Source organism: Hetaerina americana, unplaced genomic scaffold (assembly GCF_022747635.1).
Source record: "Hetaerina americana unplaced genomic scaffold, ioHetAmer1.1.p SCAF_9, whole genome shotgun sequence".
Lineage (NCBI taxonomy): Eukaryota > Metazoa > Arthropoda > Insecta > Odonata > Calopterygidae > Hetaerina > Hetaerina americana.
In genome coordinates, this window is record NW_027287538.1 from 82,855,659 (window position 1) to 82,876,032 (window position 20,374).

General features: G+C 40.7%; 1 protein-coding gene across 1 annotated transcript in view; it reads left to right on the plus strand.

Moving 5' to 3' along the window:
* The window catches only part of LOC139698622 (nephrin-like), a 556,765-nt gene that overhangs the window by 443,477 nt on the left and 92,914 nt on the right, over positions 1-20,374 (plus strand). The window contains exons 5-6 of the mRNA XM_071597464.1: positions 13,123-13,267; positions 17,910-18,040. Of these exons, the coding sequence (XP_071453565.1) occupies positions 13,123-13,267; positions 17,910-18,040 (276 nt within the window). The remainder of the gene's footprint in view (positions 1-13,122; positions 13,268-17,909; positions 18,041-20,374) is intronic.

Below are 20,374 nucleotides of genomic sequence, written 5' to 3' on the forward strand. Positions count from 1 at the left end.
AGTTGATGTGTGTAGCAGCCGTTACTGTCTCTTAATTGTTTTCTGAGAAAACGATATCTAAAAAAAACTATCCATTCTCTAGGCCTTCTCTCCAATCTTGAATGAATGATAATATCTTCTATTGAGAATCGGGACTTTCAAAATGTGTTGATGGTCTTCAATAAACTGATTGGTCTAAAATTTACCTGAGGAATTCCGTCTAAAGATTTATGCTAATTTTTGGAGAGACGCTACTCTTTGTTACGTACTCTCTGCAATAAAAGAAATTCAGCAGCAATTAGTGACCTGGTCGTGGGTTCCCACTACTGACAATCCGGCCGACGAGCCCTCTCTGGCCGTATCGCTTCAGCGATGCGTGTGCCTGCGTGATGCGGGCATATCAACGGGAAGTTGCGGCTCGAAAGCAGTCGAGATTAGCCGTCAGTCGGAGGTCAGTCGGGGCCGGCAGCAGCAAGAGAGACCGTGTCAATTAAATTAGAGAGATTTAGTGCAGATCAGCTAGATTTATGATGTCATTTTATCCACGAACGATAAGGGATCAGAATAACCCGTTACGACCAAGGTAGGCTCATATTCTGGCAAAAATCAATCTGGTGTGTAAGCACCCCCTGCCACAGACTCTGGCAATGGCTTGCAGGGTACTAACATATCCAAAATTATCTAAATAATTTTGCATATAGTTGTGCCTAGTACACGAATAATGACTACGTTGTAGTCGCTAAACCTGTTATCCTGCTGACTCAAAACTTCTCGATGAGTGAACCAGGATATTTCTCCTTTTACATTTTTTTCGTATCACTGAGGGAATAATTCAATTGCACTCGGTTCATGATTTTCTGAAAGAGTCAAAGGAGTCTACCTTTTCGTGGCACTTTCTAACCAGTTATTTGGAAAATTATCGTTTTTTTGTAGCTCTTATTTGAGTCCATGTATGGACAGGCATGCTGTCTGCACCCGTTTCTTTCTGAAGGACCCTTGAGCCCGGGAAAAGCTCTGCAGGATTTAATGTCGCCTCTCCACGTGGATGTAAACGGCACTATCCGACGGGCCTTACCATTTAACCGCCGTCGGAATCAGTGGAGACCCCAACATTGTCAATATCTAGGGAAATTGGTTCTCTCTCTCGCTTTTATTTTCTATAAAAACGTTTCTAAACGGACGAGAAGAAATATCCTAACATTGAATGAAACTAGTTAAAATTCGTTTATTTTGGAACGCCGATTAGAGAGATACCGCCTGCGAGCAATCAAGGAACATGCATGAGACAGGAAATCAGTGGGCAGTGAATCACTTGTCAGGCTGGGGACCAGCGATTGCGAGAGCAGACTGCCCCCTACCTAGACATTGTAATTTTATTTTAAACATTTATGCGTAAGCAATTTTCCATGGTTATTGTTGGTCATCTATCATGAAATTCTAAATTTGGTGAGGTAAAGCGTATTTTTTTTTCAAACCAAGCATCCCGATTCCAAGATATTTATAATGTAACTCTTACATGTCTCGGTGTCATTACTGCCATCATGACCAAACATCATTATACATATAACGAATGCTATTTGAAAATTTAATAAATATTTAATAATCACTGCTCCAAGGGAGTTTCAGATAAGGGCGGTTCATTGTCCTTGGGTGAAAATCGGTTCTCCCCCATAGTAAGTGCCAAAACCAGGGCGTATTCTTCAGCGTTTTATGCCTTCATAACATTCAGTTAATGCACGAAGGTCACGGACAACTTGCTTTCTTTGGAACTTCCTTCAAGATATTCATCATACTTCCAATTAATACGAATATTTTCAGAATCCAAAAGGGAAAATATACATATGAAAATATAATATTCAAATTCTTATGAATACATATAACCATTGGCTGTCTACCATTTAAAGAAATGAAGTTGATACATGCGATCACACAAATCAGTTAAATTTAACGTATGGTTGTGGAGGAATTAGCATTAAAGGAAGCGAATCATGAGGCAAAAACACCGGAGCATTCACTCATATACCGAGCACATTTGCTGCACGTAAAACATAAAGAAATGAGGGAGAAACTAGTTATGGCAAAAGACAACTCAAGAGCGCGTCAGTGTTTCAAAGAGAAAAGACACGCTAATCTCCACTCAACTGTGGAACGGTTGCAATACGTTTAGCTCGATCAAATTTGTGACTTCATGAGTGTAATTTAGTTTCTTTTTTCCTAATAACTTAAAAATTTTTATTGGTCAAAGCAATACTTTAAATTTTGATTTATGGTTTATCAAAAATAGTATTATTATAAAAATTATTATTTTTAATATAAACATTACTTGAATTAAAAAGTTGAAATACCAGCATGATAATGACCAGTTCTAAAGTTCTTATTGAGGTGGCCAGAAGATAAAATTGAAATAAATGAGTGAAGCTAAATTTTAAATCATAAAAAGATGGTAAAAATAAGGGTTTTTAGAAGTAAGAAGTACAGGGATGTGTGCTGTTGGTCCTATTTTCGGTCTCCTGTGCGTTGTAGAATCTCCAGTAGGATAACTCAATAGGTTCATCAGTAGGGGATTTTTGGTGTTTCGTAGTGACGCTTCCATGTCCAAGGGCATCTCTTTTGCGATGGTAAGTATTGGTGTTAATATGACGTATTTTCTTAGCTCTCTATTTCGTAAGTACCATGGGGCTCCGACGAATCTCCTTCCAATTTTATTCTCCGTTGTTGTATTTTCTTTAGGTGGGTTTTGGCAACTTGAAGCTAAACCGGGGCAGCATAGCTCAGCAGGCGGCGAATCATTGCCGTGTTGATGGTTTTCTTTGTTTTGAGGTTGAGCTGAGCTCTTGGTTGCAGGATGGGTTGTAGCGCTGCCGCAGCCGCTGTTGCTTTCCCAATGGCGTATTTGATCTGGTGGGTCCATCTGAAGCCTTTATCGATGAATTCTCCTGGTATTTTACCTTTTCCTTCCTTGGGATGCATTCGTTACCCAGAAAGAGGGGGGGGGGGCAACGCTTGCCTTTGGCCTCCTGGAAAAAGCCATGTGCACGCTTTTCTTTCCGTTTGCTTGTGATTTCCAGTCAATCAGCCACTCATTCAGGGTTTATAGCTGTGACTGTAGTCTATCAGCGGCCCATGAACGGCTTGTGCAGTTTTCGTGGCATCGTCGGCATATACAGGGTCGTACCCAAAAGTGGTAGGACTGATTTTCTCTGGCGCGAACGGAGCAGTGGAGGGGGGTCTGCCTGCCAGGGTAAGGTGGAGGGGGCTCTTAGCAACAGTCCGACACCAACCTCAGTCGCCTGCGGGCTGTCGTTGAGTGAAGACACCGTTTTTAGTGAGGCAAGTTTTTTGGCCGCGTCGAAAAACAAAATGAATATGAATTTAGAGCAACTTAATCCGTGACGTTTTGTGCGAAACTCGGGAACACGGCAACTGAGACCCTCGATATGATCAAGCAGGCTTATGGGGACACTGACTTAAGCCGTTCCACAGTATTTGAGTGGCATAAGTTGTTTAAAGAGGGTAGGGAGCTCGTTGAAGACGACCATCGCTCCGGACGGCCGTCGACGGCAAGAACCGACATGAATGTGGACAGAGTGAGGACACTGCTGACCACAGACCGACGCTTAACCAGCGAAGAAATTTCAGACCAGTTGGGTCTGCCTGCATTTAACGTCCAGAGTCCGACCGGCCATCGCAAACTGCTGGGTGCTTCATCATGACAACGCTCCGTGTCATGGCGCGCTCGTCGTCAGACAGCTCCTGGCCAAATACGGCGTTGCCACGTTGCCGTACCTGCCCTATTCTCCCGATCTGGCCCCACCGGACTTCTTCTTATTCCCCCTGATGAAAAGACAGCTCAAGGGACGACGTTTCGACTCGATAAAGGCCGTTCAAGAGGCTTCGACGAGGGTCATCAACGGCATCCCCAAAGAAAATTTCCAGCGGGTGTACGGGGAAAGGGAGCAACGTAATACTAAGTCTGTAGCAGCTCAAGGAGCATACTTTGAAGATTATGAAGTCGATGTAAGTATATTGTCAATAAAATTCTTGTAAAAAAAAATCAGTCCTATCACTTTTGGGTGCGACCCTGTATTCCACAGGTAGAATGGATAGTGACACAGTGTACAAGAATAGATAGAATTGTAAATATCGTTAGGGAAACAATGGGAATTTTGGGTACCCCTTAAGGAACCCATGGTAATGTAGTTGGTAACTAGAAATACATATGCGAACGCAATTAGTTATTTAGATATTTGTAAACATTTTATGAAAGTATTTTGAGAACGATGACCTTTTCAGACTTATTCTGGGGAGAATGCGTGAAAATAATAGAATTTTAAAGGAGATAACTTCAGGCGTCACTTTGTGGAAACGATACATATTGCAAAAGAAACACTTGGTTTTTCCACATAAAATATTTATTCACGACCTAGGTTTCGACGCTCAGCGTCATCTTCAGGTGTGTTACCTGAAGATGACGCTGAGCGTCGAAACCTAGGTCGTGAATAAATATGTTATGTGGAAAAACCAAGTGTTTCTTTTGTAATAATAGAATTTTGTTTCCTATTCTTCATATCAAAATGCAAAGCAAGGAATGATGAGGAGAAACGTGAGGGAAAGGTCAATCCTACACTCCCCTGATTTTCCTTAACTGAATCAACCTACAGTCAATCCCGATATCGTCCGAAAGGCTCGCGACCGAGCGATCGGCCGTACGACCCACTTTGCTTTTCCATTAGGCGATCATCACCGGCTCGATAGGGCGACATTTCCCATTTACGTCATTCTTGCATCAGGGATATTTTCGCCTCTCTCTCGTTATGGGGTGGGCTGTTAATTTCTCGGTTCAGCCCCACCCTGCCCTCTTGCTCCCCGCCTCCCACCCGATCCATGGGCTAAATGCCAACTTCTGCTCGTTGCACCGAGGGCGGAGGTTCGATCGGAAGAGTGTCCTCATCCCACACACCCTCCCTAACATTCACTCTCACTTTGACGTTCGCGAAAATTAGAAGGCCCCAAAATAGTTTTAAAGATTTTTTGATCCAAAATAAATACTACATGCATTATTTCACGGCTGCGACCAAGCGTTGAAATCTTCTTCGAAACTTTGCTCTTACCAATTAGTTTGTATAATTGATATCAGATGGCATGGACGATTCGGCTTATAAAATTTTTGACGTTACATTTAAATGTTTAACCAAGATAAGGGGTACAAAATGATGAAAACTTCGTTGCAATTTTCCACAGTTAAAACTTTATTGCCGACCATGGTTTCGATACACTGTATCATCTTCAGGTACAAAGGGGTACAAACGTTCCTTTTAAGTAGTATCCCGTCCCAGACTTTTCCATCACTGTATTTACATCAATATTTGAAACCTAATTTTACATCATTCTTTTTTAGGTATATTACATGAAGACCTAGTATGTATCCTTCAAATTTCGATGCGACAGTTTTTGAAACCAATATACATGTATATTGGTGTGAGGGGTCAAAGTGGTCCAGGGTATAGAGCGCCGGGCTGGGCTTGACCGTAGGGCCTCGGTGTTACCTCGGGTGACGCCATTGGGTAGGTACCCTCTGCTTTATCGATACCTTGCGATTTTTCGAAACTCCTGATGCGAAGCCATTGGCACGTGCCGTCTAATTCCCGAAAAAGGATATTATATTAATTATTATTATTTCGAAAGTCTCTTATTTTGAACAAATACGTTAAAGATGCAATTTATTCCTCGGACAATAAGGCATTGTCCGACTGCGGTAGGGTCGTATTTGGATAAATATTAGTCTTCTATGTACAAACACCCTGCCACAAACCCTAGCGGTGGCTTGCAATGTGATAAAAATACAAAAGAGTTTAAATTGTTTAAGTAATAATTAGCCCTGCGTATTTAAAAAACACATCAAAATATTGTCTGCTGTTTTCATTTTAAATATGGGAAAAGAGATGTCTCTGATAGCCTTTCTGAAGTACAAAACGTATGTAAGAGTTCTCTAAGCACAGAGATGGAATGGGAAGGTATTCATTTCTAATGGCAAGGTCAGTGCGTTGCGAAGAAGTTTTAATTGGATATTCCTGAAAAATGATCTTCATTACGGATCGGATATCTTCAACTGGCAGCCTCTCAAAGCCTTTCCAAAGCAATCCCCAATGATTTATTTTCTCTATGTATCCCTTCTTCAGGCAACTACCGCCTCAAGTCCACCTCACTGCGTCTTCCACAGGTTCCTTTCTTCGATCATTCTTCATTTCATATTCACCCTTTGGTTATCTCAACTTCATATTATTATCATTTTCCCAACACATACCGCTCGTATTTATTACTCCCAACCTTTCTTTTTATATGTTATTTTTATTATCCATCGCGAAAAAAACTTATTGAAATCACTCCACTTCTCACATATACTGGCATGGATAAGTTATTCCCCAATTATTCCAGTGCTTCATTGTAAGGATAAAAACTAAGTATGTGAAACAACATGGGCATCTCGCCAAGACTTTTGTAACACCTGAGTTATCATGTTAGTGCACCACGGAGCCAGAACTATTTCCCTCCCTCGAATGAGGGTTGACCCTTAGATCTGTGGAGTAAGCAATGGGAAATAACAATGATGAGTCAGTACTAGGTTGCCTCGGCTTCCAATCCCATCCTCTCAAAGTTCTTCGTTACAGAGCTATGAATGGAATGGGAGAGCGCAGAGGAAAGACTGAGGAGCGGCCAGGTCCGCAAATCATCCTCTCTTCGACCCGATATCGTAATACATCGGAGCAACGGAATCCATCCCTTAACCGAGATAACGAAATTTTCGACAGTCGATGGGAAAATTCGCAACCACTAACTCGTTTCCCTAACCCCCTGTGCGAGATAGTTTCGCAACGACATTATTCACTTAATGGAAAATATATTTTCCCATACTTTACGACTCCTAAAACGGCAGGGGAGGAATCGGGTGGATAGCGAAAAATTTTGACGGGTCTCAATCATTTTGTGTGTACACACACCCACACACACACACACACACACACACACACACACACACACATATATGTACAAATTTCTTCGAAATGGAAAATATATAAATTTCTTCGAATTTTTACGTAGCTCTTCGGCGTCGCACAAATATATAAAAACACAGGTGTAGATTTTTATAACATATATTTTATATATAAATGGTTAACATATTTTTTATATATATTTATATACATTTATATATATATATATATATATATATATATATATATATATATATATACACATACATGCAAACATACATACGTACATATTATTAATATTAGGTAATCTCCCGGTTAAGGTAGGTGTTTGGATTGACAAAAATTACTAATTAAAATATTTCGTGACTCCTAGCAAAACACAACATCCTACTCTACAACAAGTCCCTCTTCATCTCTGAGTACTTTCTTCCTCCCGTCATCCCGTCCAACATCCCAATCCTGTTCCTTCCCATTCCTCGTTTGCCTAACATCCTCCCCTCAATTACAGTCTTCAACATCCCGATGCCGGTCAATACCCCCTTCATCCACTTTTCCTGCCTCCATAGGATTGCTCCAAACAAACCCCTCCCTTCGCCCACCATACCAAGTACTTCCTCATTTGTTTTCTTCTCTGTCCATTTCACCTTCTCCATTCTTCTCCACACCCACATTTCAAAGGCTTCCAATCTACGTCCATCCTCCTGCTTCAATGACCACGTTTCCGCACTGTACATAGCCACGCTCCATATCAAAGATTTTACGAGTCTTTTCTTAATATCCTTACTCAACGTCCCTGTCATCAACTCCCTCCTCCTTGTGAAAGGCTCTTTGCCCAGCGCAATTCTTCTCCTTACGTCCCTACTACTTTGACCGTGTTGGTCCAAAACACTACCGAGATACGCAAACTGATCTACCTGCTCTAGTTTTTTCCCTCCTGTTTTAATTTTAAGCTTAGCCTTTTTCTTTCTAGAAAATCGCATAATCTTTGTTTTATTAATATTGAATCTCATCCCATACCTGTCGCACTGAAATTTTATTTCACTCAGCATTGCTTGAAGCCCCTTGGCTACCTGACAAACTAAAGCTTGGTCATCAGCAAACCTAACTGATTTTACGAATTCCCTGCCCATTTTCATTTCTACCTCCAGCTCTTCCAACGCCTTTTTAATCATTTCCTCTGCATACAGGTTGAACAGCAACAGTGATAGTGGGCAACCCTGCCTTAAACCTCTGCCTAACTCTGCCGTACCAGACTCCCCATACCCCACTCGCACCTGTGCCGCCTGAGACATGTACAGGTTGCGGATTAGCCTCCTTTCCCTCCAATCTATTCCTCTTTTCTGCAATATACTCATTAGGTTTTCCGTAAATCACCCTATCAAAGGCTTTTCCGAAATATAGGAAACGGGCAAATAACTCCTGGTTGTGTTCTATATTCCTCTCGATTAAAAATCTCATTACTGCAATGGTATCACGCGTACCTCTCCCCTTCCTAAACCCAGACTGATCATCACCTAAGTAATCATTTGTTCTACCCTCCATCCTTTATTTATGATCCTGGAACAACTTTAGCTGCGTGGGTCTAATCTAAAATCAAACTCAATGTCCTGTAGTCCTCACATGATGTAGCCTTTACCTTTTTCGGAATACGAACTAAAACTGATCTCACGGCCTGAAGTCTTCCGGCCAGATTCCTTCCTCATAAATACTAGGAATCGGCCCATAGAGTCTCTTCCTCGCACATTTTCCTAAGCATTTCAAAGTTCCAGATGTTAGATGTCTAGATGTTATCCATCCCACGGACTTATTTAGTTTCATCTCCCTTCATGCCCTTTCTATGTCATCGTCTAGTATGCCTGAGCCTAAGCTATCTTCCTCTACGTCATGCTCAGTTTCTATGTCTAACTTTCTTGGTTCTTTGCTATATAGTTATTCTCTGCACTCCTTCAAACTCTCTTGGATCTTTCCTGTGTCAATTATTCCCTTACCCGCCTTATCTCTAACTGTTAGCATAGATCTTTCTTTCTTACTTCCCGATAAAGATTTAGCTTTGCTATACAGCGCACCGATTTCACTCTTCCTCTGCAGACTTTCCATATCCTCGCACTGCTTCTTCCACCATGCTTCTTTGGCTTTATTTGTTGCCCGCCACACTTTATTGTTTAATTCTTTGTACTTCATTTTGCCTTACTCTGTATTTACATTTTTGCATTTTCTCCGCTGATCCATCTTTGTAATCATCCCGTCCGTGATCCATGGTTTCCTAGTCCTTTTTGCGTTAACGGTTTCAATAGTGTGTTTTGCGGCTTTCGATAACCCTTTGTTGATACTTTTCCATCTTTCTTCGATAGTACTTAGCTCTTTACCATCCTCCATGATTTCCTCTACCTTCCTGTTTGTACTCCTTTCTTTTCAAACCATTTAATGCTTCTACATTGCATTTTCTAACTCGCCGCCCCTGCCTTATCATTTTGAAACGGACGCTATATTTCATAACAACTAAATTTTGGTCAGAGTCCGCATCCGCTCCCAGGAAGCTGTACGAATGTATCACACTGTTTCTAAACCTTCGTATAACCAGGTTATAATCTAGCTGATACCTTTCTGAGTCACCTGGCATATTCCATGCATACCTGCATTTCCTGTGGTGTCTAAACCAAGTGTTTGTTATGACTAACCCCTGTCTCCTGCAGAACAACTGCTTTCTCCCCGCGGTCACTCCTCGTTCCTAAACCGTACTCCCCCACCTCGTCACCATCTCTTCCTTCGCCTATCGTTGCAATCCAATCCCCCACCACTATCAAATGTTATCAAATGTCTTCCCCTGCAGGAACACACGCGATTATGTCCTCTAACTTATCGTATATCCTGTCGACCTTTTCATCCTTATGGTTGCTCGGTGGCATGTATACCTGAATTATTACCTTCGGTTCTGCTTTTATCTCTGCTAGTAATAATCTATCCGTTACTTGATGTATGTTGACTATGCTTCTTCCTACCTCTTTATTTAATACTATGGCAACCCCTCGTTGGCTCTCGTCCCCGCCGCTGTATATTATTCTATACTGATCACTCGAGTAATTCCCGCTATCCTTCCATCTCACCTCGCATATACCTAAATTATCTATATTTCCCCTTTCCATCTCTTGCTTAATATTCCTCAGTTTCCCTGTCATCATCATTGCCCTAACATTCCGCGTTCCTATTCTAACTAATGTGGTCTTCTCCTCCGGCGTCGTCTGACCTGCTGCTGCCGGTTTTCCCTTGGAAGGGTTTCGTGGGATGACGACCGCGGAAGCCTTGCCTCCCCCGCTGCCGGGCACGACACACGGACGATTGGGCCGAGCCCCGAAGTTGCCAGGACTCAAAATCTCTGTATTGTTCATCATATTTTTCTAGGGAATTATAATGTAGGTGGTTTCCCGTTGCCTTCCGCAATAATGTTTTTAACGTAACACCATCACTTACTGACCGCCCCACTTGGGTCAGACGCCATTGCAACCGCCTCTTTGAGGAACAGAAGCTGCGTGGACTACCTTTCGTCTGGCTCCTAACCTTCGACCTGTCTGGCATGGGTGACCCTATCAGGAGCAATTATTATTACTCCCGCCAGCACAGCTCCTGGGTTCATCGGAACGAACCAGCCCTTCTACCACGTCAAGGTTGTAGTCCGGGGAGGGATACATACATACATATATATATTTATTTATATATATATATATTTTTTTTTTGTATTTTATATATATATATATATAATATAACTTATACTTACCATGGACAACCTTTGTAAAACTAAAATAAATCTTATTTCCGGTGGATATGAGAACAATTTTTTGCAGATTTAATAATTCATTTGGCGGATAGGGAGGATAAGTGGAGATAATATATCTCGAGTTTTCCACTTCCTGTTAATATTTCCAAACTGATTGCCGGGAAACTTATCAAAATTTATTTTTAACATATAAAAGCACCTAATGTCAGAGTGGCGCCTTTCTTTAGCGTGAATGTCATCACTCAACTTCTTATACTCTCGAGCACCCAGTTAGACTTGTATATTCCTTGGTAATAGAAATAAACGGTAAATGTCACTGTCGAAATTTGTTTTATAAACGGGCGATTTAGAAACCAAAAACTTCATTTATTGCATGCTAATAATCTTTACTATATTTGGCGCTCCTATGCAACAAATTTCGTGTGTTTTGAGCTACCGTTTGTTTTTACTAGAGAGCCATATCTCAGTGACACCGTTAGTTACACCACCTTAACTACATGTAAATAAAGACAAAACAGAGTTAATTTTTCAGAATTAAGAAAAATATGACGAATAATCCTACCTTTCAAAATTCAAGCTCAATAATTGGTAACCAGCAGCCCCAGCTCTTAACCCAGACGTTCTTTTTACGGATGATTGTAGAACTCTCTTAATCCTAAGCCCAAGGTGGTATGAAATTCGCACATCAGTGCTGTGGGACAGCTATTTTTTCTGTGCCGCCTGTGGTATCCTGGAATGAACTGGTACCCACAAAATCACTTATCTTGGATGAAGCAGAAGATTCCCAAAGACGTAAATCAATCCAGCGTACCCGGTCAGTAGCTCTGTCCAGTGGACTACCACATCTCCTATTGGGAACTTCACCGAAAGGTATAATGACCATGATGTTAGAATAGATGAGGTGAACATAACCTGTTCTTTAATTATCTGTTTTCGTATTGAATAAAACGATCTTCAACCCATATGCTATAGTTGGTTTTATTTATTTCATTTAAGATCTTACGACAGAAATTGTGTTGAAAGTCGCACTAGAACTTTCCTCGTGCCCGGCACCACTTTTCCTTTCCTCCCAATTCACCCTCTCCGTCTCTTTCCTTCTTTCGCATTAACCCCTTATTTTTTCCGTTCCCTCACTTTAAAGCTCTCCCCCTATTTGCTTTCTAAACCTGTGCTCTTTTTAATTTAATCTATTTATGTGTCCCAGATGAATACTTTATAGTTACTTCTAACTCAGGAGTTTTGGTGGAACAGAAATTTTTTACGCTATCGTAATGGCAACGATCAATCCTCTTTCATTTGGACATGAAAACCTGGTCTAATTTGCATGTAATTTAGTAGTTCTTAGATTGTTCCATGTGCATCTAATGATCTTATATCACTCAAACGATCGTCTACTTCACGATCAGATAAATATGATATGCAAAAAAATGTCTAATTATTATCGCCCGCCACCAATTACTATGCAAATGTATGTTACCATCGAGAAATATTCCAATTCAATCATGTTACGCTGAATTGAAAAGTTTCCGTAATGTTTACGGAAATGAACCCGATAACTACGGAGAGGCTCATTCAACTCACACTTTAAGAATCTCTGAAACACCGCAGCACGGTAAATAAGCCACGTTTGATGTTGCTTCTCGTGTGCCATTCATCGAGAAAATAAGTCCAATCTTGTTTCTACTTATTACATACATGTCCTTTTTACCTCATCTTCCTGGAATCAGTTAAACACTCTAAAGGGTTAAATACGAAAATGACCGCTCTTAAAGTAATTTTTGTGGACCTTCGTGTTTACATATAGTGCATACAAGCACAGAAAAACGTTGCAATGTAAATGAAGTGATTTTTCAAGTCCACCATCATCCCTTCATACATAATTTAGCTGTATCAGCAAGGAATAGCTGAAAAACTGGAAATGAATTACATTGAATAAGCAAATGGCTATTTCTGTATTCTAATGTACATCACTGCTATTACGACTCTCCAAATGGCGTAGTTAGTCAGTAGTCTGGGGATTTGCTGATTAGCTACAGGTGACGAGTTTCAAACTCCATATGGGTGGACGTTAAGGTGGCAAATAAATATCCCTTGATTGAAACCAAAATGATTTAATGTTCCGTTGAAAATTAATTACAACTAAACCTCTTTTTTTCCTCACCAGAGATTTCATAGAGTGAATGTAAACCCTAACTGAACGCCTTTTCAGGCGCCTGTGAGTATATAAACTTTAGACGCACATTTTTTCTTGGTAAGTGCAGTAGCTTGATATGCTTGGTACTGATACACTTGAAATGCCCTTAATGTACTTCGGTGTACTTCAAGGTATTCTTTCTCCAGCTATTTTCATTTTTGGATACACTTCCTTTCCTTCTCTAACAGGTGTCTACTGACGGAAACGTGACCACGTCCACCACCACACTGACTCCGACAATGCAGGACAATGACCGGACGCTTACGTGTCGGGCGGACAACCCTAGAGTGCAGGGCAGTGCCGAAGAGGATACATGGAAGATGGACGTGTACTGTAAGTATTGTGTTGGGATTTTACGCTTGAAATTCCCCCTCTCCATGCACCCTACCGAGGAAAAATCAGCCCAACGACGACGGCATCCATGGAATGTGAGTGCTTCGAGGGTCAGCACTTTAGTACCTGCCTGAATGTGATGAAAATGTCTGATTGCATTTCATTACCGCAAATTAGTGCAGAAATATTTCCCTGAACTATGCTTCATCGATGTTATACGCCAAAATCACGACAGGAAATGAGCAAACGATAATAATTTAAGAAATTTCTTTCTGTTGATCCTCCAATTTTGCTTTCTAAAATCAGTAATACCATGCATAATGTCATTAAAGGACATATTTTATGGACTCGTGGGCCCCAGTACGTATCTTTAAATAATCATCGAAAACATAATTTCCTCTTCTCCACAGTAAGACCATCAATTATTATTTTTCTCTACTCTTTCATAGTGGGGCGTTTTTCATAATAATGAACCTTCTAACTTCAAATCATGCGTTTTATAAATTAATCGTATTTCTTTTGGTGATGAACAAATTCTTATTTTAATACCCGTTCGAAATAGGGCAATTATTTCCGTGAGATCGGCTATGCCGTCAACAAAGGTAAGAACTAGTCAGTGAAATTCCTTATCAATCCGAGCGTATGTACCGCCGTCTGATGTAACAGCATACTCTCCAGCAATGTCCTTTGAAATCAAATATATCAGCTAAGTTGCCTGATATCAACCTCATGACCTTTTATTTTTGCTATTGACTTCTTCTCTTAATATTTGGAGAGGCACAAAGAGAATAATGGGGAATTCATGCCCCATTCCCTCCCTACTGGTATCTTATTCCCATTGAAGAGGCTTTCACGCTGGCCCCCTCATGCCATAAAATGCCTACATCCACGAACTAACCTGTCCCTTGTATCTCACATCCATACTCCCGCTTCCTTTTTTTTACGGATTTAGTTCTAAATGCTAATTAGTCATAAATATTGTTGATAATGACCTTGTGACATTGTTACTTTCATCGCGACTCCATTTTTCCTTACAAATGAATGCATTAGGTCCTCGGTTTTCACCCCGATCCCGCGTGCTTGCAAAATTACTGTGAAATTTTGTCGATCTTATCTGAGCGACTAAGCATTAGTTTAATTCAAAGAAATTGGTAAAAATACCGCGACAGTAGCTTTTGACATAGTCATCCGCTAATGCGCATTACAAGGCAATAATTTTTCAAAGTGTAAAAATGATTCATCCTGAGTGGGATCCCGGTATTTTAAATTCTTTACTTTGTACTTTGCAATCGTTATATTTATTTTTTGTAATCACAGAGAATCTCAAACAACTTTTACTCTCCTCTTTAAGAGAAAAATACAGGTAGAAGTTTTTAAATAAATGATTGTTAGAATTAAATACTATATTAGGAGAGAATATTGAGGGGAATCCATGGTGTCTGCGAGTTTTAAAATCTAGCAGAACTCTCAAAAAAGTCAACGTGCACCTCAAAGAGTTGTTTCCATTCTACATGCCCAAAAAAAAGCAGTGTAACTTCAATGGCATTCAAGGAGAAGAAAATACATATGTTTTGAAACAAATGCTTTACACAAACCTGATGTCTTGCTGCATGAGCTCTGGCTAAGTCTGTTTAATGGAACTTTTTGTAGTATATATTAGGTTAATGTCGGATGCTCTCTTTCATTCAATTATAATAAAGCATATACATTACGTATTCTAACCGTCACCTGTCTGCAGGGATTTTATAGCTCAGTCTCTCACCTAGGAAGAATTACTAAACACGTTTTAAAATGCAATATTTCTCTCGGTGTCCCATCAACGAAAGGTTTGAGGGAAAAAATCATATTATTGTTACTAATAATCTTCAATTCTTTCTTTATCATTAATTTGTGAAATTTCTCTTCCGAAACGCCTCGATATGCGAGTGGCAGTTTCTTTTAGCGAAGTTTCTTTTCTGTAAAATCCATTGAGTTTAGGGTCGTCCATCCTATTCGGGGAGTAAATATAACCGATGGTTTCCGTCGAATATTTTCTAACAAATAAATTATTTCACAATAGCGTTTGAAACATATCCAGAGAATATTTTTAATAAACCTTCATATTTGAAGGCGTAGAAGATATCGCGAGTTATTTATATATTTATTCCTATTGCCATCATGGCAGCGATAGAATCTCACAAAACTCCTCGCAAAAATTTGTTACTCCAGAGCTTTCCAAAATTTCATTAACCCGCTCCTGATATACAAATAAATATTCAGATAATATTTGCTTTTTTGGGGCATAAACTAAGATAAGCGCTCTCCGTGAAGCTGAAAGAAAGGAGGGAAAGGGGAGGGTGGGGGGAGAGAGATGGGGGCGGGAGACGGGGGAAAGAGGAGTGGAGGGGAGCTGTGAGCGAGAGCTGTGGTCCAGGAATTGAATTTACCCCCTTTCATGGCAATCCGCTCGACTGATAAAAATGTCTAAAATGTCCATTTATTATTGAAAGAGCCTGTTGGTCCATTGTTGTCCTCTTTTTTTAGTGTTCATTGTTTTGCGAGACTCCCATCGAGGGTTATTTAAAAAAGAAATACATCGATGCATCGAAGAGCTGATAATGTACACGAACACATGTGTACGTACCAAAAGCACGCACTAAAACTGCGATATTGCCTCAAGCTCATCAATTATTCATGGTTACAAACTCACAAATGGCCGTCAGTCGCTTACTCAATTTTCCGTGACGGCGTGCTCATTTTTTTTCCGATATTATTATTACCATGCTGTTTCTTCGCCGTTTCGAAAACTGTCTCCCGCTCCCTCACAAAACCAATTGAACGAAAGCGTTGCGTTTGATTATTGATGAGGGGATTTTACAGCGTCCTGGATATCCCATAGGTGCCGTTGAAGCGGAGGAAGTTGGCACGGCGCGTTAGAAATATTCCGTGAAAATCGTCGTCATATTTCAAGAAAATTATTATCAATTAATAATTATAAAATTAGCCAATATGATGAAGCTTGGCATTTCACTTTTTCCCTTTCCTATTGAGAAATTCGCATTATTTTCGGTTCCTCATAGTTTGATTTTCGTGTCTCCTTTGATGTCCGCGCATCAATTCAATTGCCCTCAACTCCGAATCTTCCTCTCGGCTTTCCCTTCCAACATTGCCATCAACAAGTCTGCCTTCATCTGTGAGTCTCCTTCTCTTCGTATCTCGGTTTTCCTTCGAATTGCTTTTTGCTTCACACTCCCTATGTTTTCCACCAGCCACTTGATCTATTCACTTTGTTTTAGTTGTAGGTGTCATTTCCTGTAGGTGCAGCTATCACGGTGCCTGACGTAATTTGTTGCGTGTGATTGGTAAAATGTTTAAGGGGGCACTCGCAAAGGCGCAGAATAACAGAGGCGAGTGGGACATTATTCGTGAGATCAAAAACAAAATCTTGGAATTAGACTCCGAGAGGACACGTAGTCGTATACACGTTACAGACTTAGACAAGCATTGCCGGAAGAGGAGGCCTCTGTGTACCACATCGGGAAGGCGATCGAGGCCAAGTCCGCAGGTATTCTAAACAAAGGTTTAACGGACGAGGACGGCCGGGTGATAGCAGAGCAAATCCCCTAACATTCACGACTCATGCTTGAGAAATCTTAAACCCATTCTTAAAAATGCTAAAGTGTAAATCCACAAAATCACGATTGCTATCGCCGAATTACTGCCGAACTGTTTCCGAATATTCATTTATTTTAATTTTTACTGAGTTTAATATTTCCGTTTCATCAATAATATTGCAAGTAAGTAAATGTCAGGCGGCCAATTCAAAAGTTTGAACTTGAAAACCAAGCGATATTTATGATATGATAACTTTTGCGGCACTTACAAGGATGCGGAATATTTTTATGAGGAATTCATTTTGTCCCCTTTTATCTCATAAGGAGTTGAGAAAAACGAATCCCTGCGACCAATGATGAATATAACGTTTTCATGCAGTATTAGTGGTTTCGCTATCATGCAAATGCGGTTGTATACTTTCTTTTCACTTGTGATGAAAGTGTTTGCGGACTTTTCATGGGAATTGAAAACACACCTCTACAAATATTGAACATTTTATACATCATTTGATGATTATCGAAAGGAAATGAAATATTGGATGACAACTATTAATTCGATACGCCTTAAACATTTACCGTCCTTTAAACCATTATAAATTAGTTCATATGGTTTAATCTTCGAAAGCGGTAAACGACCTTTTCTTAGCTCAACAAATGAATGCGACACAAATCATTAGTATACACGCCTGTTTTACCGGCAAATGCGAGCGAAGCAAATCCGAGTTTTCGGCGTGTCTCTAAATTCATCCCGAATCGATCGCATCTCACTGAGCCCTCAACTCGAGCTGTAAAGATAAAGATGTTTGCAATTATATTTAAAATCAACCTTAACTGCGGTACGATCGATTGACAACAGAATGGCAACATTTTTCATTTTTTACAAATCGCGTTCAAAAAGAAAAGTTTCTACTGCTGCCCTCATTTTTTGAAAACATTTTTGTCAATTGTCTTACAAACTCGTTGGTGGCGGGTTATATGAAAAAATTGGATCCTCTTTCATGTATGACCTTCTTCTGTCCGCATTTTGTCATTTTCCCTATTCATTTCAGATGTCCCCGAGGTCCGACTGGAGCTGGGATCGAACTTGAACCCCAAGGACATCGAGGAAGGTGACGACGTTTACTTCGAGTGCAACGTGGACGCAAACCCACTCGCGTACAAGGTCGTCTGGAAACACAACGTAAGTACACTACACGCTTGCCCATCGGAGAGGCTCGGCCCTTCCTGTTCGTTGATCCTATGCACCAGAGGCATATCGGTCCCATTTTCCGCTAATGATTTCATTCCTTTCTAGTTCTTTACACTTTCCCAATCACTTGCCTTCTATAATTCCTTACCTTTCACTCCTCACGGTGATATTCATTCCATTCAAATCTTCCGCATATATTTATGCTTAAGGGTCTATGGAGCAACTCCATTATTACCCACATCTCCTCCCATCGACTGCTCCCTTGCTCTTCATTTGGAATCTTTTTTATCACTTTGTATCCGTCTCATTCTAATCATTTTTGCCAGAATCATGGATAATTCAGTGGAATACTTCCCTTTGATTGTTTCCTCATCAGCAGATATCTATTGAATGTGCATGTGGTACAACGTGAAGAGGGGGATAGGGGTGCATTTATTTGGTGATTCATGTTCCGGCTTCGACCTTGGGACTCTCCTTTTGAAATGACGATGAGGATGAAAGAAGAATACTGAATGTTTTACAAAGAAACTTTTTTTATCTGGTTTTTATTTGGACTAGAATAGGCGTCATCTTCTCAGGTACGGAACTAAAAGCACGGACAGGACGCACCTTGGGATGACGCCTGAGCGTTCAAACTATTTGTACGAATTAAAAAAGCTTCTCTGAGGAATGCCTAGTATTTTTCTTTCACTCGAAGCGCTGTCAAATTTGCCGTCGTCAACCAATCGGTAACATCGGTAACATATGTCATTTATAAGTGATTCACGCTGTTCCCACTTCTAATTATGACAGTGGCATATAGTGATTTAAATCCAGGTTTAACAGTTTTACTGATTCCTTTTAGAAATGGTAATGTTACTTTAGGCGGATCGCCACAGTACCTCTCTCTGCCCATGGGAGTCTAATTAGTTCGCTAAAGCGGTCGCATTTCTCCATCAATCCTCCTCCGAATTTCAATAACCCCCCCCCCCCCCCCCCCCCGCCAATCTCGGCGACTCCTAGAGTTCGGCCGCCCTGAAGGCACGCGCCAAGAGGTCGACTTTTCGAATGAATGTTCCCTCATTTTCCATTCATCACTCGTGGCACTCCATTAACAATAGATGGGTCTCGCTTCTTTTCCCTTCACTTTCTTGCACGGGGGTGGAAGGGTGGGGGCGAGAGGCAAAACGGAAGCGCGCCGCTCGATGGCGAGGAGGAGTGGACGCGGCACTAGTGCGGAGACAAGCCGGCGGGGGCGCGTTGGGGTCGGAACCGCGCCACGGTACCCCTCCCCCGTTTCACGAGTGCTCTCTGCGGCGCCCGTTTTATCATATTTTATCTTTTTTATTTTCTAATTCCGAAAAAAACTAGAAAAAACAATGCAGCTTCCGTGTGCAAGTGCTCCTCACTAAAAGCACTTTAAATTATTAACGGAGTTTTTAGTTGGGGATATGCCCACTTCGGGAACACGGTAGGGCGCTACTTCGCAGGAGTGACGAAAATGCATTTGTTTGTCCCCTTTACCTATCATTATTTTGGTCTCTGTCCCTTTTCCCAATCCCTCTCTCCCCCTCCCCGCACTCTAATTTTTCCTTGTTTCGGGCACATGCGAAACCAAATGCAGTTTCCTCCCGCCCCGAACCACTCACTCTGCATTCGTAATCAGCCTGATTTGCACATATTTCCCGTCCATTCTCCTCTTCGGAAGTCCCACTTGTTGTGAAATAGTTCTCGTATTTACCGTTAAAATGGTATTTTGTGGAGCGAAGAACTTGCAATCAACGATGGCCGAAAAAATATGAGGTTGTCCAACGTTTTCTTTCCACCGTGGAATGTATTTGAGTTATCGCTCGTGAATAGTTCTCATAGAAACATGGTGTTGATATATTAATATATCTACTTGTATTATTACCCTCTTTCCAGTTTACATCCCGCATCTAGTTTGTTGTCATTGCCATTCATGTATCCGATTTTGGGCAATCGTTTCTCTTTTTTGGCCATTTTGAGGCCAAGAACTCAACTTATTAATTTAATGCGTACACTGAAAATATTTTAAACTTGAATATCTAATATTTATTATATCATGTGTACTATGAAGTAATTGTGGCATTACCAAGAATGTACATGCTTACAATTTCAAAACACGTAATATAATTTCAATTATATTTTCCGGTCAAATATATTTTGAGCTTTTCAGGCTGTTCTTAGACCAAACACATAGCATTGCAAAACGAGTGGGCCTGGTTTTCAAAAGAATATCGTTTGGTTAGAATTTGAAGAGAGATGAATGCAAAAATGATTATTAGATACATCAAATAGCGCGTAATTGTGGAGTTTCCTAAAGAG